Here is a 20,759-nt window from a genome sequence, read left to right as displayed (position 1 = left end):
GACACCTTGGAGCCAAAGGCCTAATAGCAGAGGAATGGGGAGACTTAGGAGAAGGAAGGCAGAGCAAACAGTAAGAGATAGCGGCCTTTGAATCTGAAAATAGGTTCATTATCTACATATCCTACACATGGGATTGGCAGGATTCAGAGAATCAAAATATAACACACCCTTGGAACAACGCGTGGTTTCTTTCTTCAGGAGTCACTTCTGAAGGGAAGATGTAAACAGCGTGTTTCAGGGGGCTTCAATATTTCCACTGCCTCTTGCTGTTGGAGCTTTCTAGATTTTTGGATGATAGATAAAGAGCTTATGTTCTGTAAATCTTACCTGTAGCTGTTCCTATCTACAAAGGTATGAACCTAGTTAGAAAAGTCATATTAAAAAAAAAATTTTTTAAACGAGGATTTCCATATATAACTAACCATTTGGTGTTGATTTTACATGTGATTTCTTCTCAAGGTGATGAATGATATCACACGAATGATTATACCTCTCGAATAAATGTCGCCTTCCTTTTATTTCGTTTTATGCTGCAGCAGAGCTCCTGCTAAAGCCAAGAGCTCCACTTAGAATCAAAGAGGTATCTGGTAGGAGCTCAGCTGCTTAGGCTCTCCGTGTCTGATCTCACTTTTTCTTTGTTGTTCGTAGTGTCTGAAGGAACTAACTAGCAGGTAAAATATGAAGAACAAACAACACAGGGATACCTGAGTGGCTCAGTCGGTTAAGCATCTGCCTTCGGTTCAGGTCATGATCCCAGGATCCTGGGATCGAGTCCTACATCAGACTCCTTGCTCAGCGGGGAGCCTGCTTCCCCCTCTGCCTGCTGTTCCCCCCTGCTTGTGCTCTCTCTCTTTAAAAAAAAAAAAAGAAACAAACAAACAAACAAAGCACTTTTCTAGAAGGTTTTCACAGGGACGCTCCTGGTGCACTGGGGCTGTAGATCCTAGGAGACCAGATGTCTCACCCCGTGCAACCTCTGATGCTTCTTACGCACCTTCTCTACTTGATGGGCCAGAGCTCTGGGAACCCCACTGGGGCCACCGTAGTCTAGACCTCTACCCAGCTTTTCTCCCTCCACCCTGAAGACTGATTCGTCCATACAGCCCGGCCAGTCCAGCATCTGCCCCGCGCCCTACCCGTTTAGGGCAGCCCCAAGATTCCCACCATCACCAGCAGCATCACGTCCCTTGACCTGCCGTACTTCATCATCACTGATTTTTTTTTTCCCCCAATTTCTCCAATAAGCCAAGTTCTTTCCAACCTCACGGCTTTGCACCTGCTGTTCTTTTTTCTTAGAAATGTTCTTTCTGTCCCTTCCTCTTATTTGTAAGCTTTCAATTAAAGCGTAATTCTTCAGAAAGGTTTTTGCTGACTGCCCTCTATGAAGTGGTTCCTCCCATTTGTCTCTGTCCCGGGACTGAGTTTATTTGCTTCCTCCAAACGCAATTATCTGGCTTCCTTCTTGTCTGGAACGGCAGGTCCCATTTCTAGCAGACTCGGTTTCTTTTACAAATACTTCCGCGGGTCTCCTTCGTGATCCTGAAATGAAAGTCGACCTTAACGTGAACGACTCACACATAATGTAAAACCTCAGGAAGTAATTTGCTTATTCTTCAGTCATGTGTATTTCAGTTTCCGATGGCGCAGGTATGACCACCCTGGAAGACGCGATGAAGGAGTCAGGTGTCTGCCCCTGTCTGCAGGTACCGTGGGTGGGACAGATGTCAATGCTGGTCGACAGTGGTGTGGGGCACAGGTGGGTGGCTACTGGAGACAGTACTTCACAATTCTTCATAAAGTTCCACACAAAGTACAATCTTCTGTTGATTCACGCACTACTTTCATTTGTAGACAACTCAGTACGTTTGACATCTCTACAAAAATGCTTTGTGCTTATACGCTTAATAGGGTTAGAGTCTGGGTTCGGATCATTTTATAAACAGATTTTTCACCTGCATGCATTCCAGCAAGACCAAGGGCATGAGGGGTGCACACACCCACTTTGTTATTACACGAGAACGTTTGTGCACGATGTAGGACATTTATATCCCTGGCCACTGCCCACGGGCAGCCTGTAATGTCCCACAATTGTTGAGACAACCAGAAATTCTGCAGCAAATTTCTGGAATACCTTTTTGGAACCACCGGTCTAGGCTACAAGCTCCTCTAGTGCAGGACCTGTGTTTGCCTTATTGACCCTGGAAGCCTCAATATCTAGCCAATTATTTATATCATAGCAGTGCATGACAAATATTTAAGGAGTGAATGAATGAATGGGAATGCATGGAAACAGGGAAACATGTTCATCCATTCAGTTAAAAAGTGTGCACTGAGGGCGCCTGGGTGGCTCGGTGGGTTAAAGCCTCTGCCTTGGGCTTGGGTTATGATCCCAGGGTCCTGGAATTGAGCCCCTCATCGGGCTCTCTGCTCAGCAGGGAGCCTGCTTCTCCCTCTCTCTGCCTGCCTCTCTGCCTACTTGTGATCTCTGTCTGTCAAATAAATAAATAAAATCTAAAAAAAAAAAAAGTGCACTGAGCACGACTCTGGGGGCTAGGTTGCTGTTCTAGGACCTAGGAAGGCAGCAACTCATCAAACAAATACCCTATTCTCGTGAGCTTGTGCTCTCTCTCCGTATGTGAAAGTACTGTTCTTTTTAGTCATCTTTCTTTTAAAGACTTCTTAACCATACTTCTTAAAAAGCATTTCCAACTTAATTTGCATTTCAAAACACTAATGGCCAAATTAGCACTGTGGATATTTTTGTTTTAGTTATAACTACTTAAGAGATGTTTATCTGAAGACTTTTTCTTCCCAATGTTTTGTGAGTAGCAGTAAATACTTGTAAAATTCATAGAAATGTTACTAGTTTTATCCAACTTTCTTTATGTTGTGTGATTACTATGTCTTGTTTCATATTGCTTTTTTTAAAGTGATTATTTGAGTACTGTAGTACTTTTAGAAATTTTAACACAGAAGTAGCCTTAGGTGAATTGATTAAAAATTCTTTAAAAAAAAAAAAATTGAGGGGCGCCTGGGTGGCTCAGTGGGTTAAAGCCTCTGCCTTCAGCTCAGGTCATGTTCTCAGGGTCCTGGGATCGAGCCCCGCATCAGGCTCTCTGCTCAGCGGGGAACCTGCTTCCTCCTCTCTCTCTGCCTGCCTCTCTGCCTACTTGTGATCTCTGTCTGTCAAATGAATAAATAAAATCTTTAAAAAATTTTTTGAGATATAACTAACATATAACATTATATCAGTTTCTTGTGTACAATTTAATGATTATATATTATAAAATTATGACAGTAGGGTTTAGTTAAAATCTATCACCACACATAGTTAAAATTTTTTTTCTTGTAAAGAGAAACTTTAAGATCTACTTTCTTAAATAGGTGAAGAAATGGTTGGAGGGGGGTCAAAAGGCACAAACTTCCAGTTATAAAATAAGTAAGTCCTGGGATGTAATGTATAGCATAGTGACTGTAATTAATAATACTGTCATACAGGGACACCTGAGTGACTTAGTATGTTGAGTGTCAGACTTTTAATTTCACCTTCGGTTATGATCTTGAGGTCATAAGTTCAAGACCCCCATGAGGCATCAGGCTCTGCACTCGGCAGGGAGGCTGATGGAGACGCTCTCCCTCGGCCTCTACCCCTACTTGCACTCGCTCTCTCTCTAAAGTTAATAAATAAATCTTGAAAAAAATTTTACTATATATATATTTGGAAGTTAATAGGAGAAAAGATCTTGAAGTTCTTTAAAGTTTTATTTATTTATTTAAGTAATTGCTGCACCCAGCATGGGGCTCAAACTCAAAACCCTGAGATCGGGGCGCCTGGGTGGCTCAGTGGGTTGGGCCGCTGCCTTTGGCTCAGGTCATGGTCTCAGGGTCCTGGGATCGAGTCCCGCGTCGGGCTCTCTGCTCGGCAGGGAGCCTGCTTCCCTCTCTCTCTCTCTCTCTCTCTCTCTGCCTGCCTCCCTGTCTACTTGTGATCTCTCTCTGTCAAATAAATAAATAAAATCTTAAAAAAAAAATAAAAAAAAAACCCTGAGATCAAGAGTCACGTGCTCTTCCAACTGAGCCAGATACACACCCCTTAAAGTTAAATTTAACATACAAGTAAATAAATAAAAGTAATTACCTGTGAAGTAATTGATTTTAAAGTCCATAAAAAATAAGGTCCATTAGCAAATACTGCTGTAGAAAATGAGAGTAGGTTCTGAAGCGAGATCCTCGTTAAACCAGTTCATAAACTATGTGCTCAGTGGTTTTGCCAGTGAGGAAGGCTGCTTGTCTGAGTTGACCACCTTTGATCTGCTGTCTCCTCTGTCTTTCAGATTCATAAAGTTCTCTCCCCCACCCCTCTCTGGCCTTTCTGCTTCATAGGCCATTTTTCCTAGAAAAGCAGAAATCTTTCTGCTTACTTAGGAAATCCTTCCTAAGTAGAGACGTTAACATTTCAAGCCGCTGTTTTATAATCTTGGGTGGCTCCTTATTATTTATAGGATAAATTTCAAAGTCAACCTGGAATTCAAGGCTCTCACCAGGATGGGGGGCTCAGGCTTGCCTTTGCAGACATAATGCCTGTGGTTCCCATACAAACTTTGATTGATTAACTGATTGATTGATTGATTGGCTACTGTCTGTCTTCAGTTGAGAATGTCTTGTACCCAGTGACCCCCCAGTTTTCTTCTCAGGCCTGGTTCAAATCCTGTTCTTTTGGGGAGTCTCCTGTGTTGCCCATGGAGGCCCATCCTCTGATCCTGGGATCTGTTTACTATTTGTCTTGCTAGTTACTTGGTGACAATATCCGCCTCACATCTTAAAAGATTGTATGCTCTGAAGGTGAGGTACGAGTTTATGAGTTACTCATTTTCCCTTCTGTCTCCTGGTCCAGGAAGTTACTAATCACACAGTGTTTAATAGCACCCCCCCTTTTTTTTTTAAAGCTGTGACTAGACAGGCAGCGTGATGTGCTTGAGAAACGTGTGCATTTGAGCTGGAGGGTCCGTTGTCTTGTGCACTCTTAGGAGCTCTCTGGCTTTGTCCACGGTGCCGAACATCTCTGAATACCAGTTTTGTTTTCTTGTAGAATCGTAAGGATAATAATACCAATTAAATTGGTCTGGTTTTAGAACAAACTAATATGCAGGTAGTACATTCCATGTCATAAACTACGGTAAAAATATTAATATGGCGGTTACATTGGTGAATGCCTTTTAAAATAATGTGGCCTTCAATGCAGTTCATTTTTCTGGTCTACTCTTGTCTTTTTTTCAACATCTTCAGCCTATTCCTTTTTCCCCTGCCTGTTCTCAGAGTATTACCTGGGACCTGCAGCTTTCTCCCATGTGTCACTATATAATTTACTATACTTGCTTTTATCTTCTTTCCTGATTTCCCTCTCTATGCCAAAGTCCCATTTCCCACGCAGTATTTCTTTCTCCATTATTCTTTAGCTTTCTTTCCTCTTAGTGTGCATAATAGGGTTCACCATTACAGGAAATTGAAGAGTTCTCCTAAAATCCAGAAGTCTATACAAATTCTGTTTTTGTTTGTTTACGGTAACGTTTTAAGCAGAGGGCTATCTTATTCATATGCACAGTTTTGGAAAGGTAGAGGTCGAAGGAGAGGTGGCAGTTTTTCCAATCTTGTCCACTTGGTTTAAGAATGAGAGCAAGTGTCCAGAGGCCCTACGTGAATTGCCCTTGATCTCAAGGTTAATGACTGATGGAGTTGATAGTTAAGACGGTTTCCAGAACTCAGCCCACTCTTGTTTCTTTGTACTTTTGCTCTCCGATGTATTGTGTGTCCTGTCATAGAGTTTAGCTGAGGACATTATCTGGGGGTTAGTTTGTTCCCAGCAGGCAGTCTAGCTGATTGACTTTGGGTAAGTTATTTAACCTCTCTGGCCTTGAGATTCTCATCCGAATAGGAGGGGTCCAGCTGCTTTATGAGGTGTCTTCATAAATCTCCATCTTCCTTCATTTCACAAACTCTTTGATGACCAATTATTTACAAGTATGAGGTGAGTTGGATGCTTGGACATGGTTTGCATTTGTGCTTGTTTTGTTTTTTCCTCCCAAACACCACTCAAGGTTGAGCTTTTTTTGCTACATTACTGTATTTTGATCTGTACAACCAATTAAGCCTGTCCAGTATTTGGTTAAATTATTTCTAATTAAAACATCACGGCTTCCTTGGCAGAAATCCTGTCCTTGTACTACAAGGATGTTTGGCAAGATTTTTGTTATCATTTTTTAAAAGACTGTGGGAAAATAAAGCGTTTTGTTGAAATATTTTCTTTGAGTCATAATGTTGAGACAGAACAATGTGACATTCTTTTATATACCACCTGAAGTTAACAAAAGAGACAGATTATTTTTCATTTAAGGACCAGTGTAGCATTAATCATTCATGGATTTCTTTGTGTACCTTCCCACACGAATTATTCACAATTTGAAACAAACGCAGACCAAGAGGGACATGTATACATGTATATTATTGAAATAATAATGATAGAATATGTTAGCTGATTTGGCTAAAATATCATATCCAATAAGTTACTCAGTCTTTTAATTTTACACAAACTAATGCTCGAATTCCCTTTAAATTCCTAGAAAATCTTTCTACTTATTTCAATAAATGGAAAGGAATTATGAGCGGTATGTTTTTTCCCTGTCTACCTGAGTTCCTATAATGTTTGCTAGCCCTCCATTGAGAACCAGGAGCTTTCTGTGTCTAGGTGTGGGTCAGGTGATAAAACTACTTACCAAAAGAGTGAATGACTGTTCCCTGACCCAATATTTTCTTGGGTCTGTTTTGCTTTTAGTAATCAATTAATATACTACATCAAAAACCAATTTTGTTCAGTTGTGGAATTTTCACTCAGTCTGCCAGACCATCATTTCCTGAAGTGCTTGCAAATAGTCATTTTTTGTCTTTCGGTGTCTGAGAGACTATTTTAAGAGCATTGCCAAGCGTGGGAAACTAATAGCACTATATCCCAGCTGTGGAAACAGAATCACTAGGATAACGCACTTTAGCTTCCTGCAAAAGGACTTGTTGATGGCCATGCTGAGACTCTAGTTTGAGGCGTAGAAGAAACATGTATGATGATGGCAGTGAGCATTCTGAAGCGGTAAGAAACTCTTTTTAAAGTCATTGACGTCTAGCATTTTTAATCAGTTTTTTTTTTTAACCATTTCCAAGTCTGTTTTTAAACTTTCCTCTCAAGTGCCTGGTATCACAGAAATTTCAAACAAATCGCTCATTTCTGAAAGACTAGCACAAATGCAGAAACAGTTTAGAACAAAATTTGAAATCAAACATGTTTAGTAATTTTATTATTTGTTGTATTTGAGATTATTTTTGTACTTGAACTTAGATTTGAAATGGTTATCAGTACCTTACGTCTATGAAAATGTGTTTTAAAAAATCCCTATAGTGTAATGACAGCAATTAAGATTCTTTAACAAAAAATCCTTGACTTACCAATGAAATCATATCTGTTAAGTAAAATTCAAAGTAACCGAATTGAGAATTTTTATTGTCATAAAATACTCTTCAGATCATTTGTAAATAGTAAACCATTAGTAAAATGTCACTCTTAACCTTAAACACTAAATGCATTCCTTAAACATTAAAAAATATTTAAATTAAGACTATATAGAGAGAGTACCACATTGTTCTCAACCCGTAAAATATGTAAAAATTCACATTAATCCCTACATTGTGCATTATGAACAGTTAGTGTTTCTCATATCCAAATAAAAAATGAAGTTAAACTTCAAGAATTATAGACACAGTTTTGAAAACGTCAAAAGGTATTTTAAGCCATATGTTCCTTTGAAATACTGAATTTGAGCCAAGTTCAATAATTACATTTCTGATTCCTTCATAACTTGATGAATTGTGATGCTAATTTGATCTGATTTCAGAAAGATTTATCAACCCTGTGTTCAGTAAATAATACCACAGCTTAACTGTGAAGAAATAAACTTGCATTAAATAGTGAATTTTAGTTTTCTGGTCATATTCCACTAAAAACCAAATTCCCTTTTTAGGTGTGTGTAGGCATCCCAGAATGAGATGATTTCACTTCTTGTCATGCAGCCAGAAGAAAAGAAATTTCCCGAAAAGCAACTGAAATTTCTACTTTAAACATAGCAAGTTGAAATCACACAGTCTTCTATTTAATTTGATTCCTTTATTCCAACCATTGGCCTAAGATCACGATGACAGATACAATTCCAGAAGGAGAGCTGAAGGTTTTTGCCATCCATTTCAGAATGGTTTTTTTCTAATATGGTCAGTGTTTTTTAAGACCTTCTTTTGTCTTTTGATCTATGCTCTCAGGTCACTGTCAAGATGAGCCAAAATTATTTAATGAGCAGGATAGGCCCCCTTCAGATGTTCCTCAGGATTTAAAGTTGCAAAATTATAAGTTTTCAGAATAAGTCCCTTAAAACTCCTACAAAATGAATAGTGCGGAAACGCATGCAACGTGTAAGCCTTCCTGTCCCTTGTTCCAGTCTGCCCTGCTTGTGGCTCATGCAGAATTTTCAAACTATTTCAGGGTTGCACCCAAGCATAAGCTGTCAAAGAAGAAAAAGTATTTTGAGGAATGATGTTAGCATTTTAGGAAAGCACTCCTGAAAATGAGTTCCAGGTTTTTGTTACTTTTTAATATGTAAGAGAACACAGAAATTATTTCTTAGAATACACCCCAACGAGTATTTTAGGAATACAAACACTCATTAATTAGCCCCCGTGTGTTTAAAATACACACCTGTTGGGTATGGTTATGCACAGAAACCAATTTTTTTCATGAATAATTTCTATCATTTTTTGCATAATTTAAGGAACCATATGTTCTATAATGAAGAAAAAATATTTAAAGTCTGCAATCATGTTAAACAGTTACAGTATGAGTCACTATATACATATACTTTTTTAAAAATGCTGCCCTAAGTGTGACAACAGGAACTTAAAGGATTTGAAGCATGCTATTAATTTAAAATCACTGTCATTTTATTGATATAGGCCATTTTGCTTATCAAGACCAAATTTGGAAACTTTCCTGGGTTTAAGTATTAAAATTTTTTTTAAAAAATCTGCAGGGCACCTGGGTGGCTCAGTTGGTTAAACGTCTGACTCTTGATTTTGGCTTCAGGTCACGATCTCAGGGTTGTGGGATTGTGCTGGCTCTGTGCTGGGCATGGTAAGAATCTCTCTCTCCCTCTCCCTCTGCCCTTCCACCCCCTCCAAACAAACAAATAAAAAAGAAAAAAGAAAAAGTCTGAAAACTAGACTAAAATATTCATTGAGTACTTAGATTTGTATTTGTTTTATAAGAAGAGGCCTGTATAACTATTTAAGAAAACTGACTTTAGTAATTCTTCTAGGTTTTATAACTAGCCAGATCTGCTTAATTTTACTGGTATCATAAAGAACAGTTATGTGCACATAAAAAAATAAATTATTTTCCATTTCTTTTAGCTCCAAAGTCCTTTTTCTGTTTTTCTTCCTGTGAGTCGAATATTCTATTTGTGTTACTAATATTTTTTGTAGTTTTGTCATTATTATTGACTATCTGAAATATCCTTTACTTTGCTATAGTATAGGTAACAGTAGTCTAAATTTGATATTTCTAATACACCCATATCCAAATTTTAATTTTTGGGGAAGGTAAGAATCATCATTGAAGTGGTCTTATTTTTAATAAGAAACATGTAAAAACATGCTACATTTGAGAGGACTTCCATATTTAAGGAGGTATATTTCCTTGTCGTGTCTTGTTAAGAGTATGGAATGGGGCCAGTAGTGAAAGTTGTAAGAAGGGAGGAGGTATGTGTCTTTTCAGTTTAGAAGCTAATAAGAGTTCACTAGGAAATGGGCCGCCAACTCCCCACCCTTAGAAGTAGCTATCTTGCTTTCGGCATGCCCTAGACAGAAGAACTTTTTCTGATGAATGAAATAGTCTGTATCTGTGGTGTCCAATATGGTAGCCACATGTAGCTGTTGAGCTCTTGAAACGAGGCAATGTAAGAATTGAATATGTAATTAAATTTAAATAGTCCATGGTAGCTTCTACTGGACTCCTTTTAACCAGAGTTTTGCTCCATGGACCAGCAGTTCCAGCATCACCCCAGAGCTTGGTAGAAATGCAGAATCTCAGGCCCCACTTCACACATACTACCAACAGTCCTCGTTTTAGCAAGCTCTCCAGGAGGATCCTGTGTTCATCGTCATTTAGCAGAGCTAGTCTCACAGGCATTCTTACGCAGACTGGATGGTTAGATGAGATGAGTGAGCCTCTAACTTTTTAATTTCAGAGAAGTTAGTGACTTGCGATTCAAAGAGAGGGAAGGGGCATCCACTTAGAGGTCAGAGCACAGGTAGAAACGCAGCTTTGCTGTGTGTTGGCAGTGAGCGACTTGAGGCATACCGTTGTGTCTGTGGTTCGGTTCCCCCTGTGCAAGGGAGAGATGATGAAGTAGGACCCGTCCCCCTGTAGTGAAGATGAAGTGACGTGGGGCGCCTGGGTGGCTCAGTGGGTTAAAGCCTCTGCCTTCGGCTCAGGTCATGATCCCAGGGTCCTGGGATAGAGCCCCACATCGGGCTCTCTGCTCAGCAGGGAGCCTGCTTCCTCCTCTCTCTCTGCCTGCCTCTCTGCCTACTTGTGATCTCTGTCAAATAAATAAATAAACAAAATCTTTAAAAAAAAAAAAAAGATGAAGTGACGTAACGTAAGCAAAGTGTTTATACACACAGTAGACCCTCAAGAGGATTGTTGTTGACTCATATTACAGAAAGTTGTGCCTGATTTCAAAGGAGACGCACGGACTATAGCAGACTCTGTCTTTCTTCCACATTTAAATGGGCTTTGCAAAGTCTCAAATGATGGCCGCTGGTCTTCAAGAAAAGAGGGTCTGAGCCCAGTGATTGGCTTTTTGGTCACATGTTACATCTTTGGGATTAAGGTGAGAAGCAGTGACCCAGCCTCTTTAAGCCCTGAAGGAATCCTTGCACTGCAGACCTAAGAGAACGGTTGCAGCTTCTTGCTGATTTACTTTTTTTTTAAGATTTTATTTATTTATTTGACACAGAGAGAGATCACAAGGAGGCAGAGAGGCAGACAGAGAGAGAGGGAGAAGCAGGCTCCCCGCTGAGCTGAGACCCTGATGCAGGGCTTGATCCCAGGACCCCGAGACCACGACCTGAGCCAAAGACAGAGGCTTAACCCACTGAGTCACTCAGGCACCAATTCCCCCTTTCTCGTCCTCTCCCACTAGTGCCCGGAGGCCCCCAGATGCTATACAATGTCTCCAAAATTCTGCCTCTCTCTGTAGCTCCTAGATGGAGCCACCAGAAAGTGTGGTTCTACCCTCCCGGTTGCAAAACAGGGAGGGATATGTTGGGAGTATAGCCAGAATTTCCTTTTCAGCAAATTCTATGTTTTAAAAAGAATGAACCTAGGGTGAGCTCAAACTATTAGTCACAAGTTTTCATCTTAATGGTGCTTCATCAGGCAGCTAATCCAAGTGGTGGGGGGAGCTGTCATCTGGTTAGAAAGAAAAGCACATCATTACTTAAAATTCCCATCATTCTTTCGACACTGAAAAAGTAGTCTGTGCTTACAGAATATAATTTTCAAAGTACTTTTTGTAATTGAGCCATTCTCCCCCTGTCGTATATTTACATTGTTTTATACATACAAGCACATATGTATACACACATACACACATGTACATATAGACGATGTATGTGTGTTTCAGCCCGTGGGAACATTCTCGTACGTATTTCTTGGCATCTTTATTTCCTTCACATAGATTCTGGAAAAGAGAATTCCTGAATATATACTTTTTAAGAGAGTAGCATGCCTTTCCAAATTGCTTTTCAGAAACGTTGCCTTACGTTAGACATCTACCAGCATTGTATGAGTTCATTTCACTGCAGTATTGACTATCATTTTTTTTTAAGATTTTATTTATTTATTTGTCAGAGAGAGGGAGAGCGAGAAAGCGAGCACAGGCAGGCAGAGGCAGAGGGAGAAGCAGGCTCCCTGCTGAGCAAGGAGCCCGATGTGGGAATCGATCCCAGGACGCTGGGATCATGACCTGAGCCGAAGGCAGCTGCTTAACCAACTGAGCCACCCAGGCGTCCCAATGACTATCATTTTTTAAATGGTTAATTTGACGGGGATGGAATATTATCCAGCCATAGAAGGGAAGTCCTGCCATTTGCAACAACACAGATAGCCCTTGAGGACAGTATGCTGACTGAAATAAGTCCGTCAGAGAAAGACAAATGCTCTATAACTGCACTTGCATGTGGGAGGTGGGCGAAATGGGTGCAGTTAGTCAAAAGGTACCAACATCCAGTTATATGATGAATTAGTCCCAGGGATGTAATGTACAGCATGGTGACTATAATTCACAATACTATATTGTATATTTGGAAGTTTCTTAAAAGACTGGAGCTTAAAAGTTCTCATCACAAGATAACAAGTTGCAACTATGTGCAGTGACGGAGGCAAACTAGATTTATTACAGTGACCATTTGATAACATGAAGTGCATGCATATATCAAACCATTTTTATACACCTCAAACTAATATAATGTTATATGTCAATTATATCTCATTTAAAAAAATAAAAATAAACAAAAAATAAAAATAGAAAGTGTTAAAATAATTTGATAGGCAAAAAATCTCATTTTTAAACATCTGTGTATTTTTTATTACGGTGAGGTTAAATATTTTTTCATATTTTTTTTAGCCATAGTTGTTTCTTCCTTAGTTTTGTGTCTTTGGGTGAGTTATTTAACTCTGTATCTTGTTTTTTATTGATTTTTTAAAAAATATTTTATTTATTTATTTGACAGAGAGAGAGATCACAAGTAGGCAGAGAGGCAGGCAGAGAGGGAGGGTGAAGCAGGCTCCCCGCTGAGCAGAGAGCCCAATGCAGGGCTCGATCCCAGAACCCTGAGATCATGACCTGAGCCGAAGGCAGAGGCTTAACCCACGGAGCCACCCAGGCACCCCTTGTTTTTTTATTTTTTTTTTTAAATCTCAAGTCGCTTTGTAAGGTCCGTGTGAAAACCAAATCAGTTAATATATTTCACGTACTTGGAATAGTAGGAGTTGTAGAAATATTGGTTATTGGTCTTCAGTGAATGTTGATTGATGGCTTTTGTCCATTGTTTTCTATTGCGATCCCAGAACTTAGAGCTTTATTGACTTTTCTCACTTCCTTGCACGAAGTGGGAGAGGGTGAAACTTTCTGATGAATCTGGTCCCTGTTGCTTCTGAAGGCGCTGGAAGCCACAAGATGGGACGATCCTCAGTATAGAAGTTGAATCCTCACCCTGGGTGTGTCGTCTGATATTATTATCCCCATTGTATAGATATGGAAAAAAGTTTCGGTGGCTTGTCCAGAGTAGGACCGACTTCTCCTCCTCTGCCGCCTCTGTGCCACTGGGGATTATGGCCGCTCACCCCCTCGGAGTTGCACTTGGGTTTACACCTCGGGTTTACAGCATGCTGGTTGTTATCAACTCTGGAGCCACGTGTCCGGAGTTCCGCCCCTGGCTCTGTCGCTTTGTAGCTGTGCGATGTCACCAGCACTCTCAGCTCATCTGGAAAACAGGGAGGGTGGTAGGACTTGGCTTAGGGATGGTTGGGAGGGTTAAGTTAATCTATGCATAAGTCACCTGGAAGAGTAGTTTGTACACAACAGCTGGTCTACATCAGTCACTGTGATCACAGTAACCCCATCTTCAGAGGCTTGGGTGGCCAAAGGCCCACCTGACACGTTAAGGGTGTTGCCTTTGTATTGACTGCCCAGGACTTCTGGGATGGAGATCAGGGGAGATCACTTAGGGACTGAGGATTTGGGCTTTTGTTCAGCCCATGTCACGATGACCCAAAAAGGAATTTTGCCCAGTGAAAACTATACCAATTCTGATTTGGTTTTGTGCAGCTGGCAGATCAGAAACCCAGAGCCCCTCGGTGCCTCCATCTTGTTACAGTTCCTGCATGGACGAGTTCACCAACGAGGCCACGTTCCCTCTCTTCTGTTACTTTCTTGGGGGTCGGGGGCGGTTGGGAGGGAGCTGCAGAATGCCCTCCCAAGGCCACAGTCATCAGAACATCAGCTCAGCCTGTGGCTCTTGTGCACACACATGAGCCCCTCTCCCTGGAGATTTTCACTGTTGGTAGTACAGGAAGCTCCCTAGATGCCGTCGTTTGGGGGGAAAAAAGAAGAAGAAGAAAACTTTGCTATGAAGCAAAATCACTTCTCTTCAGTGACCAGTGACCTCACTTTGCCCTGCGCTGAGGAGGGATCATAAAGAACCTTCTTGGTGAAGGTTCTCATGGTCTGTGGGGATCCTTATTTGTTCATCATTCAGCAAGGTTTATAGAACCCTTACTGTGCTTCCTCCCGCCCTAAACCCAGGTGGATTTGTGTCTGCTCCTACTTTTGTATCTTAATTCCGATTTCTCTTTCTCCCCAACAAAGCAGAACAGCCTTCCTGAAGGGTTAGCAGCTGGCTGTGCAAGGCTGACAGGTGGAAGAGGACGAGGATAACCGCTATTATTTATTGGATATTTATGTCGGGCACTAGATCAAATGATTTATATATAATAATCATTCAAAATAATTGTTTTACCACCCACAATTTACAGATAAGGAAACTGTGATTCAGGAAGTTTTTTTTTTTAATTTTTATAAAAGATTTTATTCATTTATTTGAGAGAGAGTGAAGAAGAGCCTGGTGCGGGGGGGGGGGGGGGGGGGGGGAGCAGGGGGGGGGGGAGGAGCCAACTCCCTGCTGAGCAGGGATCTTGACTCCAGGGCTGGATCCTGACCTGAGCTGAAGGCAGACGCTAAGCAACCCAGGTGCCCAGGGATTCAGGGAGTTGTAAAATATTGTAAAAATGTGCCTAAGAGCACACAGCTAAGCAGTAGAACCAGAATTTCAGCGCTGGCTAAGCCAACTGCAGAATCCAAGCCCTTCCTTGTCTTGTGTGGCTCCTCTCATGAGGTCAGCCTCCTGGTTTCTCCATTTGCTTTCTTGAGCCTTTGGGCTAACCTGTATGTTCCTTCAGATTTTTTGTCACAGTTGTGTTTTTTTTTTTTTGTTTCGTCTTTATTTAATGAATAAGGTGTTAGAATGGTCAACCCAATCGTTATGGGATTTGCTTTTGGGAAAGTGTTTATCCAGTAGCTATCTCTGGAAGCCCACATGTCATTGGGACACGCTTGTATGGGTACTGATGTGCAACCTTGAGAGGATCACATTTCCAAACTAAAGTTAAGGTTTACTGGTAAAGAACAAAATATGAGAGAAAATCTTGAAGACTTGTGTAGGGAACAGAAATGATGGTAAGAATAAATCAGCTTCCTTCTCTACGCTCATTTGTGTTGTAGTGCCTGCCTTGATTTAGAGAAAAATAAATAATTACGGGCTTATCAGGGGGAGATAGTGACTAAGGATAAAGAGTGCCAGAGGAAAATGCCACTATAAAGATTTACGACATAGAGCGATGTCTCCAAGGTTGGAAGGATTGCTGAGGTCACCAGACCGAGCAGGACAAGAGATAAGTGAGATGAGGTGTCCCTTCAGACTTCCAGGAAGGTAGACAGGGGCTTAGGGGCAAGTCAGTGCCTGGAGAGGTGCCAGGTAGAACTGGCTGGATGGGGAATGGAATCCCAAGATTGCCTTGAGGGACTAATCCTGACCTAGTAGGAAAGGAAGTGTCTCCTTGGGTTTACAGTAAAGGCGAACAGCTGCCTTCAGAATGAAACAGAGGCAACATAAAACTAGTTAGAGTTCAGGAGTTACTGAATAATTCGTTGACCTCCTTTGTCACTGAGGTAGGTTTTCTTTGTAAAGTGCTTGGTGTCCTAAATGGTTTACTTAGCCTTTTGTATCCTGTGCAACCACAGAACCACAAAGTCGAGGTAAATGGCACTTTCCCGAGTACTTCGCTTGGCGAGGATTACTTACATCACAACAGCTTTATGCACCAGGAGCTGCCTCCCTCCCATTTTCCAGATAAACTCAGCCTTTGTGATGTTCTTTTTTTTAAATTAACGTATAATGTATTATTTGTTTCAAGTGCACAGGTCTGTGAATCATCAGTCTTATACAATTCATAGCACTCACCATAGCACATATGCTCCCCCAGTGTCCATCACCCAGCCTCCCCATCCCTCCCCCTTACCCCCCCAGGAACCCTTAGTTCGTTTCCTGAGATTAAGAGTCTCTTAGGGTTTGTCTCTCTCTCTGATTTCATCTTGATTCATTTCTGCTCCCTCCCCTTATGATCTTTTCTTATTTCTCAAATTCCTCATATCAGTGAGATCATATGATAATTTTCATTCTTTGATTGACTCATTTGTTTAGCATAATACCCCCTAGTTCCATCCATGTCATTGCAAATGGCAAGATTGCAGTTTTTGATAGCTGTGTAGTATTCTATCGTGTGTGTGTGTGTGTGTGTGTGTGTGTGTGTGTGTGTGTATACATACACACATATATATATACACTTACCACATCTTCTTTATCCATTCATCTGTTGATGGACATCTAGGCTCTTTACATAGTTTGGCTATTGTGGACATTGCTGCTATAAACATTCGGTGCACATGCCCCTTTGGATCACTTCATTTGTATCTTTAGGGTAAATAACCAGTAGTGCAAATTGCTGGGTTGTAGGGTAGCTCTATTTTCAACTTTTTGAGGAACCTCCATGCTGTTTTTCAGAGTGGTTGCACCAGCTTGCATTCCCACCAACAGTGAAGGAGGGTTCCCCTTTCTCTGCATCCTCTCCAGCATCTGTCATTTCCTGACTTGTTAATTTTAGCCATTCTGACTGGTGTGAGGTGATATCTCACTGTGGTTTTGATTTGTATTTCCCTGATGCCAAGGGATGTTGAGCACTTCTTCATGTGTATGTTGACCATTTGGATGTCTTCTTTACAGAAATAGGCAGAAATTCATGTCTTCTGCCCATTTCTTGACTGGATAATTTGTTCTTTGGGTGTTGAGTTTGATAAGTTCTTTATAGATTTTGGATACTAGCCCTTTATCTGATATGTCATTTGCAAATATCTTCTCCCATTCTGTCAGTTTTCTTGGTTTTGTTGACTGTTTCCTTTGCTGTGCAAAACTTTTGATCTTGATGAAGTCCCAGGAATTCATTTTTGCCCCTGCTTCCCTTGCCTTTGACAATGTTTCTAGGAAGAAGTTGCTGCAGCTGAGGTCGAAGAGGTTGCTGCCTGTGTTCTCCTTAAGGATTTTGATGGATTCCTGTCTCACATTGAGGTCTTTCATTCGTTTTGAGTCTGTTTTTGTGTGTGGTGTAAGGAAATGGTCCAGTCTCATTCTTCTGCATGTGGCTGTCCAATTTCCCCAACACCATTTGTTGAAGAGATTATCTTTTTTCCATTGGACATTCTCTCCTGCTTTGTCAAAGATTAGTTGGCCATAGAGTTGAGGGTCCACTTCTGGCTTCTCTATTCTGTTCCATTGATCTATGTGTCTGTTTCTGTGCCAGTACCATACTGTCTTGATGATTACAGCTTTGTAATAGAGCTTGAAGTCCGGAATTGTGATGTCACCAGCTTTGGTTTTCTTTTCCAACATTCCTCTGGCTATTCAGGGTCTTTTCTGGTTCCATACAAATTTTAGGATTATTTGTACCATTTCTTTGAAAAAAGTTGATGGTATTTTGATAGGGATTGCATTAAATGTGTAGATTGCTCTAGGCATCATAGAAATTTTCGTAATATTTGTTCTTCCAATCCATGAGCATAGAACGTTTTTCCATTTCTTTGTGTCTTCCTTATTTTCTTTCATGAATGTTCTATAGTTTTCTGAGTAAAGATTCTTTGTCTCTTTGGTTAGATTTATTCAGCCTTTGCGATGTTCTGTAACTTGGCCAAGGTCACTAGAAAGTGTCAGGTTTGGTATTTGTTACACTGCCCCCTAAAGAAAGGGTCTTTTTAGTAAAAGCAAAAGGCTGGGCTAATGCATAGCCCAAAGAACACTTCCTGTTTTCTCTGGTGTTAGAAATTGAAGATTAGTGTGAACTAAGTGCTTTGACATATCCTGTTCTCTTTTATTTTGTCCTGTGATTTCACTCTCCCTATCCTGTATCAATGCCATAAGATGGGAGGTACATGCATCTTTATTAAGATAAAGGGAACCTGGGGTGCCTGGGTGGCTCAGTGGGTTAAAGCCTCTGCTTTCGGCTCAGGTCATGATCCCCGGGTCCTGGGATCGAGCCCCGCATCGGGCTCTCTGCTCAGCAGGGAGCCTGCTTCCCCGCCTCTCTCTCTGCCTGCCTCTCTGCCTACTTGTGATCTATCTCTGTCAAATAAATAAATAAAATATTTAAAAAAAAAAAAGATAAAGGGAACCTCAGTGTGTTCATGGGGATGAAGTCCACTGTTAAATTAATCATTTTGTAAATCCTCTGAGAAGTAATATTTACTCTTTGCATTGAGTTTTCAGAGTTATGCATTGGAAGAAAATGGCAGGAAAATTAAACTAAAGAAACAACTTTTAGTCGATGAAGACCTTTCATGTATTTTCCCTAACCTAGTACCTTGGAACTGGGAAAAGGAAGGCGGTATTTGCCACAAAATACAGCTAGCAAGTAGAAATTCAGTTCTCCTCGACCCTTACTGGGAATATCCGGGGACCCGTGCTCTGAGCAATGAGCTTAATGTTTGTAGGCCTGAGCACGATTATCAGTAGATGGGAAGGCTGGACAGTCAACTCCTGAACAGGCCAGGATGGAAAGGTGGTTGGATTTTCCTGGTTTGTTGATATGCTGAAACCACCACGAAGGAGCCTCTTCATGCTGGGAACGTGGATTTGGAAGGGAAAAAGATTTTTCTCACCAGTTGAGGTTGTCACAATATTAAAAACCAACTGCACTATGATACCAGCTTAAGTATAAATTATTTCAGTTAGAGAGCTTAAGAGAAGGAGAGGAAATATCTTTTTTAAAAAATGATTTTATTTATCGAGGCACCGGGGTGGCTCAGTGGGTTAAAGCCTCTGCCTTCTGCTCAGGTCATGATCCCAGGGTCCTGGGATCAAGCCCCGCATCGGGCTCTCTGCCCAGTGGGGAGCCTGCTTCCTCCCTCCCTCTCTGCCTGCCTCTCCACCTACTTGTGATCTGTCAAATAAATAAATAAATAATCTTTTTTTTTAAGATTTTATTTATTTATTTGACAGACAGAGATTACAAGTAGGCAGAGAAGCAGTCAGAGAGAGGAGGAAGCAGGCTCCCCGCTGAGCAGAGAGCCCGATGTGGGGCTCGATCCCAGGACCCTGGGATCATGACCTGAGCCGAAAGCAGAGGCTTTAACCCACTGAGCCACCCAGGCGCCACCAATAAATAAATAATCTTTAAAAAAAAAAAAGATTTTATTTTTCTATATGAGAGAGAGAGAGAGCACCCGTACATGAGGAGAGGGAGAGGAAGAAGCAGGCTCCCCACTGAGCATGGAGCCCAATGTGGGGCTTGATCCCAGGACCGTGAGATCATGACCTGACACAAAGGCAGGCATTTAACCGACTGAGCCATCAGGCACCCCAGGAGAGCAAACATCTTGTGCCCCATAGATAGCCTCCAAAATCAAACCCTTCAATTACTGTTATAAAAAAGAGGAATCAGAGTATAGAATAATTGGACTGATTAGGTATCAGTATTATGCAAGCTCTGTAATGTGAAGCCTGGCATATCATATAACAGTGAAGTTGACAAATTTTTTTCTGTAACAACCAGACGGTAAATATTTTTGGCTTTGAGGCCATACATTCTCTGTCTCCATCGCTGAGATCTGGTGTTGTAACTCAAGAGCAGCCATTAGCTCACGAGACACAAAAAGAGATGACAGGCTGACTTTGGTCCCAGAGCTGTGGTCAGCTGGTCCCTGATAGCATCTGTGTGGATAGAGCCCTAGACATATTTTTATACCAGCAAAAGTATAATGCTTTCTACACAAGCCTCATAGAAAATCTGAGAATGCACTATATAGATGGCCCTTTGTAAAAAGCTATTTTATTAGAGGCTTTTGAAAATTATACTCGGCCAACTCCAACATTAACCTCCGCTCTTTAATTCAGGTATTTTATTCAGATTTCTTCCCAGACCCGGTAACTGACTGAATATAATTATTATGAAAGACACAGATCCCTTGAACCCTGTCTTCTGGTTGTTTTGAAGGGTCATTGTCTTTTTGCTAACATCATGCTTCAGCTGCTTATGGAAGGTATTATCCTTACAGGAATGGTCTAACTGACAGTTTATATGGGGCTGCTGGGACCAGAAACAGAGAAAACCCAGCCAGTAGTTAGAGTAAGGTTCTGAATACAAATCCTCAAATGTGTCACTTTGTCCCATCTGAATCCCAGTGCATTATACTCTACGACCGACAGCATGCTTGGTGATATGTCAACATTTTAATTCTGAATGAGTGTTAATTGGATATTTTAGTGCTGAAATTATTTGTTACCTAAAACACTGACACAACCTGAAGTTCCCTGATTTTTATAATTATATAGCGCATACAGACTCTCTTTCTCTAGCTTTGATTGCTTTTACAAAATGTATTTAAGGCACACGCTTTAGATCAATTAATAATTCAGAACTGTAATTATTAGGCTCCATGGTGACTTGGTAGTAAGCCTTCCTGAATCAGCTCGTTCACAGTTCGGGGCTGGTTGGAATTGTG

At 41.0% G+C, this 20,759-nt stretch overlaps 1 protein-coding gene across 7 annotated transcripts in view; it reads left to right on the top strand.

The window, feature by feature from the left end:
• CACNB2 (calcium voltage-gated channel auxiliary subunit beta 2) overlaps positions 1 to 20,759 on the top strand; it is a 373,095-nt gene that overhangs the window by 210,139 nt on the left and 142,197 nt on the right. The window contains exon 1 of one of the 7 annotated variants that reach the window (XM_032880878.1): positions 7,081 to 7,138. The exons of the other annotated variants lie outside the window; for them this stretch is intronic. Coding sequence (XP_032736769.1) covers positions 7,106 to 7,138 — 33 coding nt within the window. The 5' untranslated portion in view covers positions 7,081 to 7,105. Of the gene's footprint in view, positions 1 to 7,080; positions 7,139 to 20,759 lie in introns of those variants that run through there. 7 annotated transcript variants of the gene reach the window in all.

The sequence above is a fragment of the Lontra canadensis genome, unplaced genomic scaffold (assembly GCF_010015895.1).
Source record: "Lontra canadensis isolate GAN:19392208 unplaced genomic scaffold, GSC_riverotter_1.0 scaffold72, whole genome shotgun sequence".
NCBI classification, from domain to species: Eukaryota; Metazoa; Chordata; class Mammalia; order Carnivora; family Mustelidae; genus Lontra; species Lontra canadensis.
The sequence above is the reverse complement of the archived record's forward strand: the minus strand, read 5'-3'. Positions and strand labels throughout refer to the sequence as shown.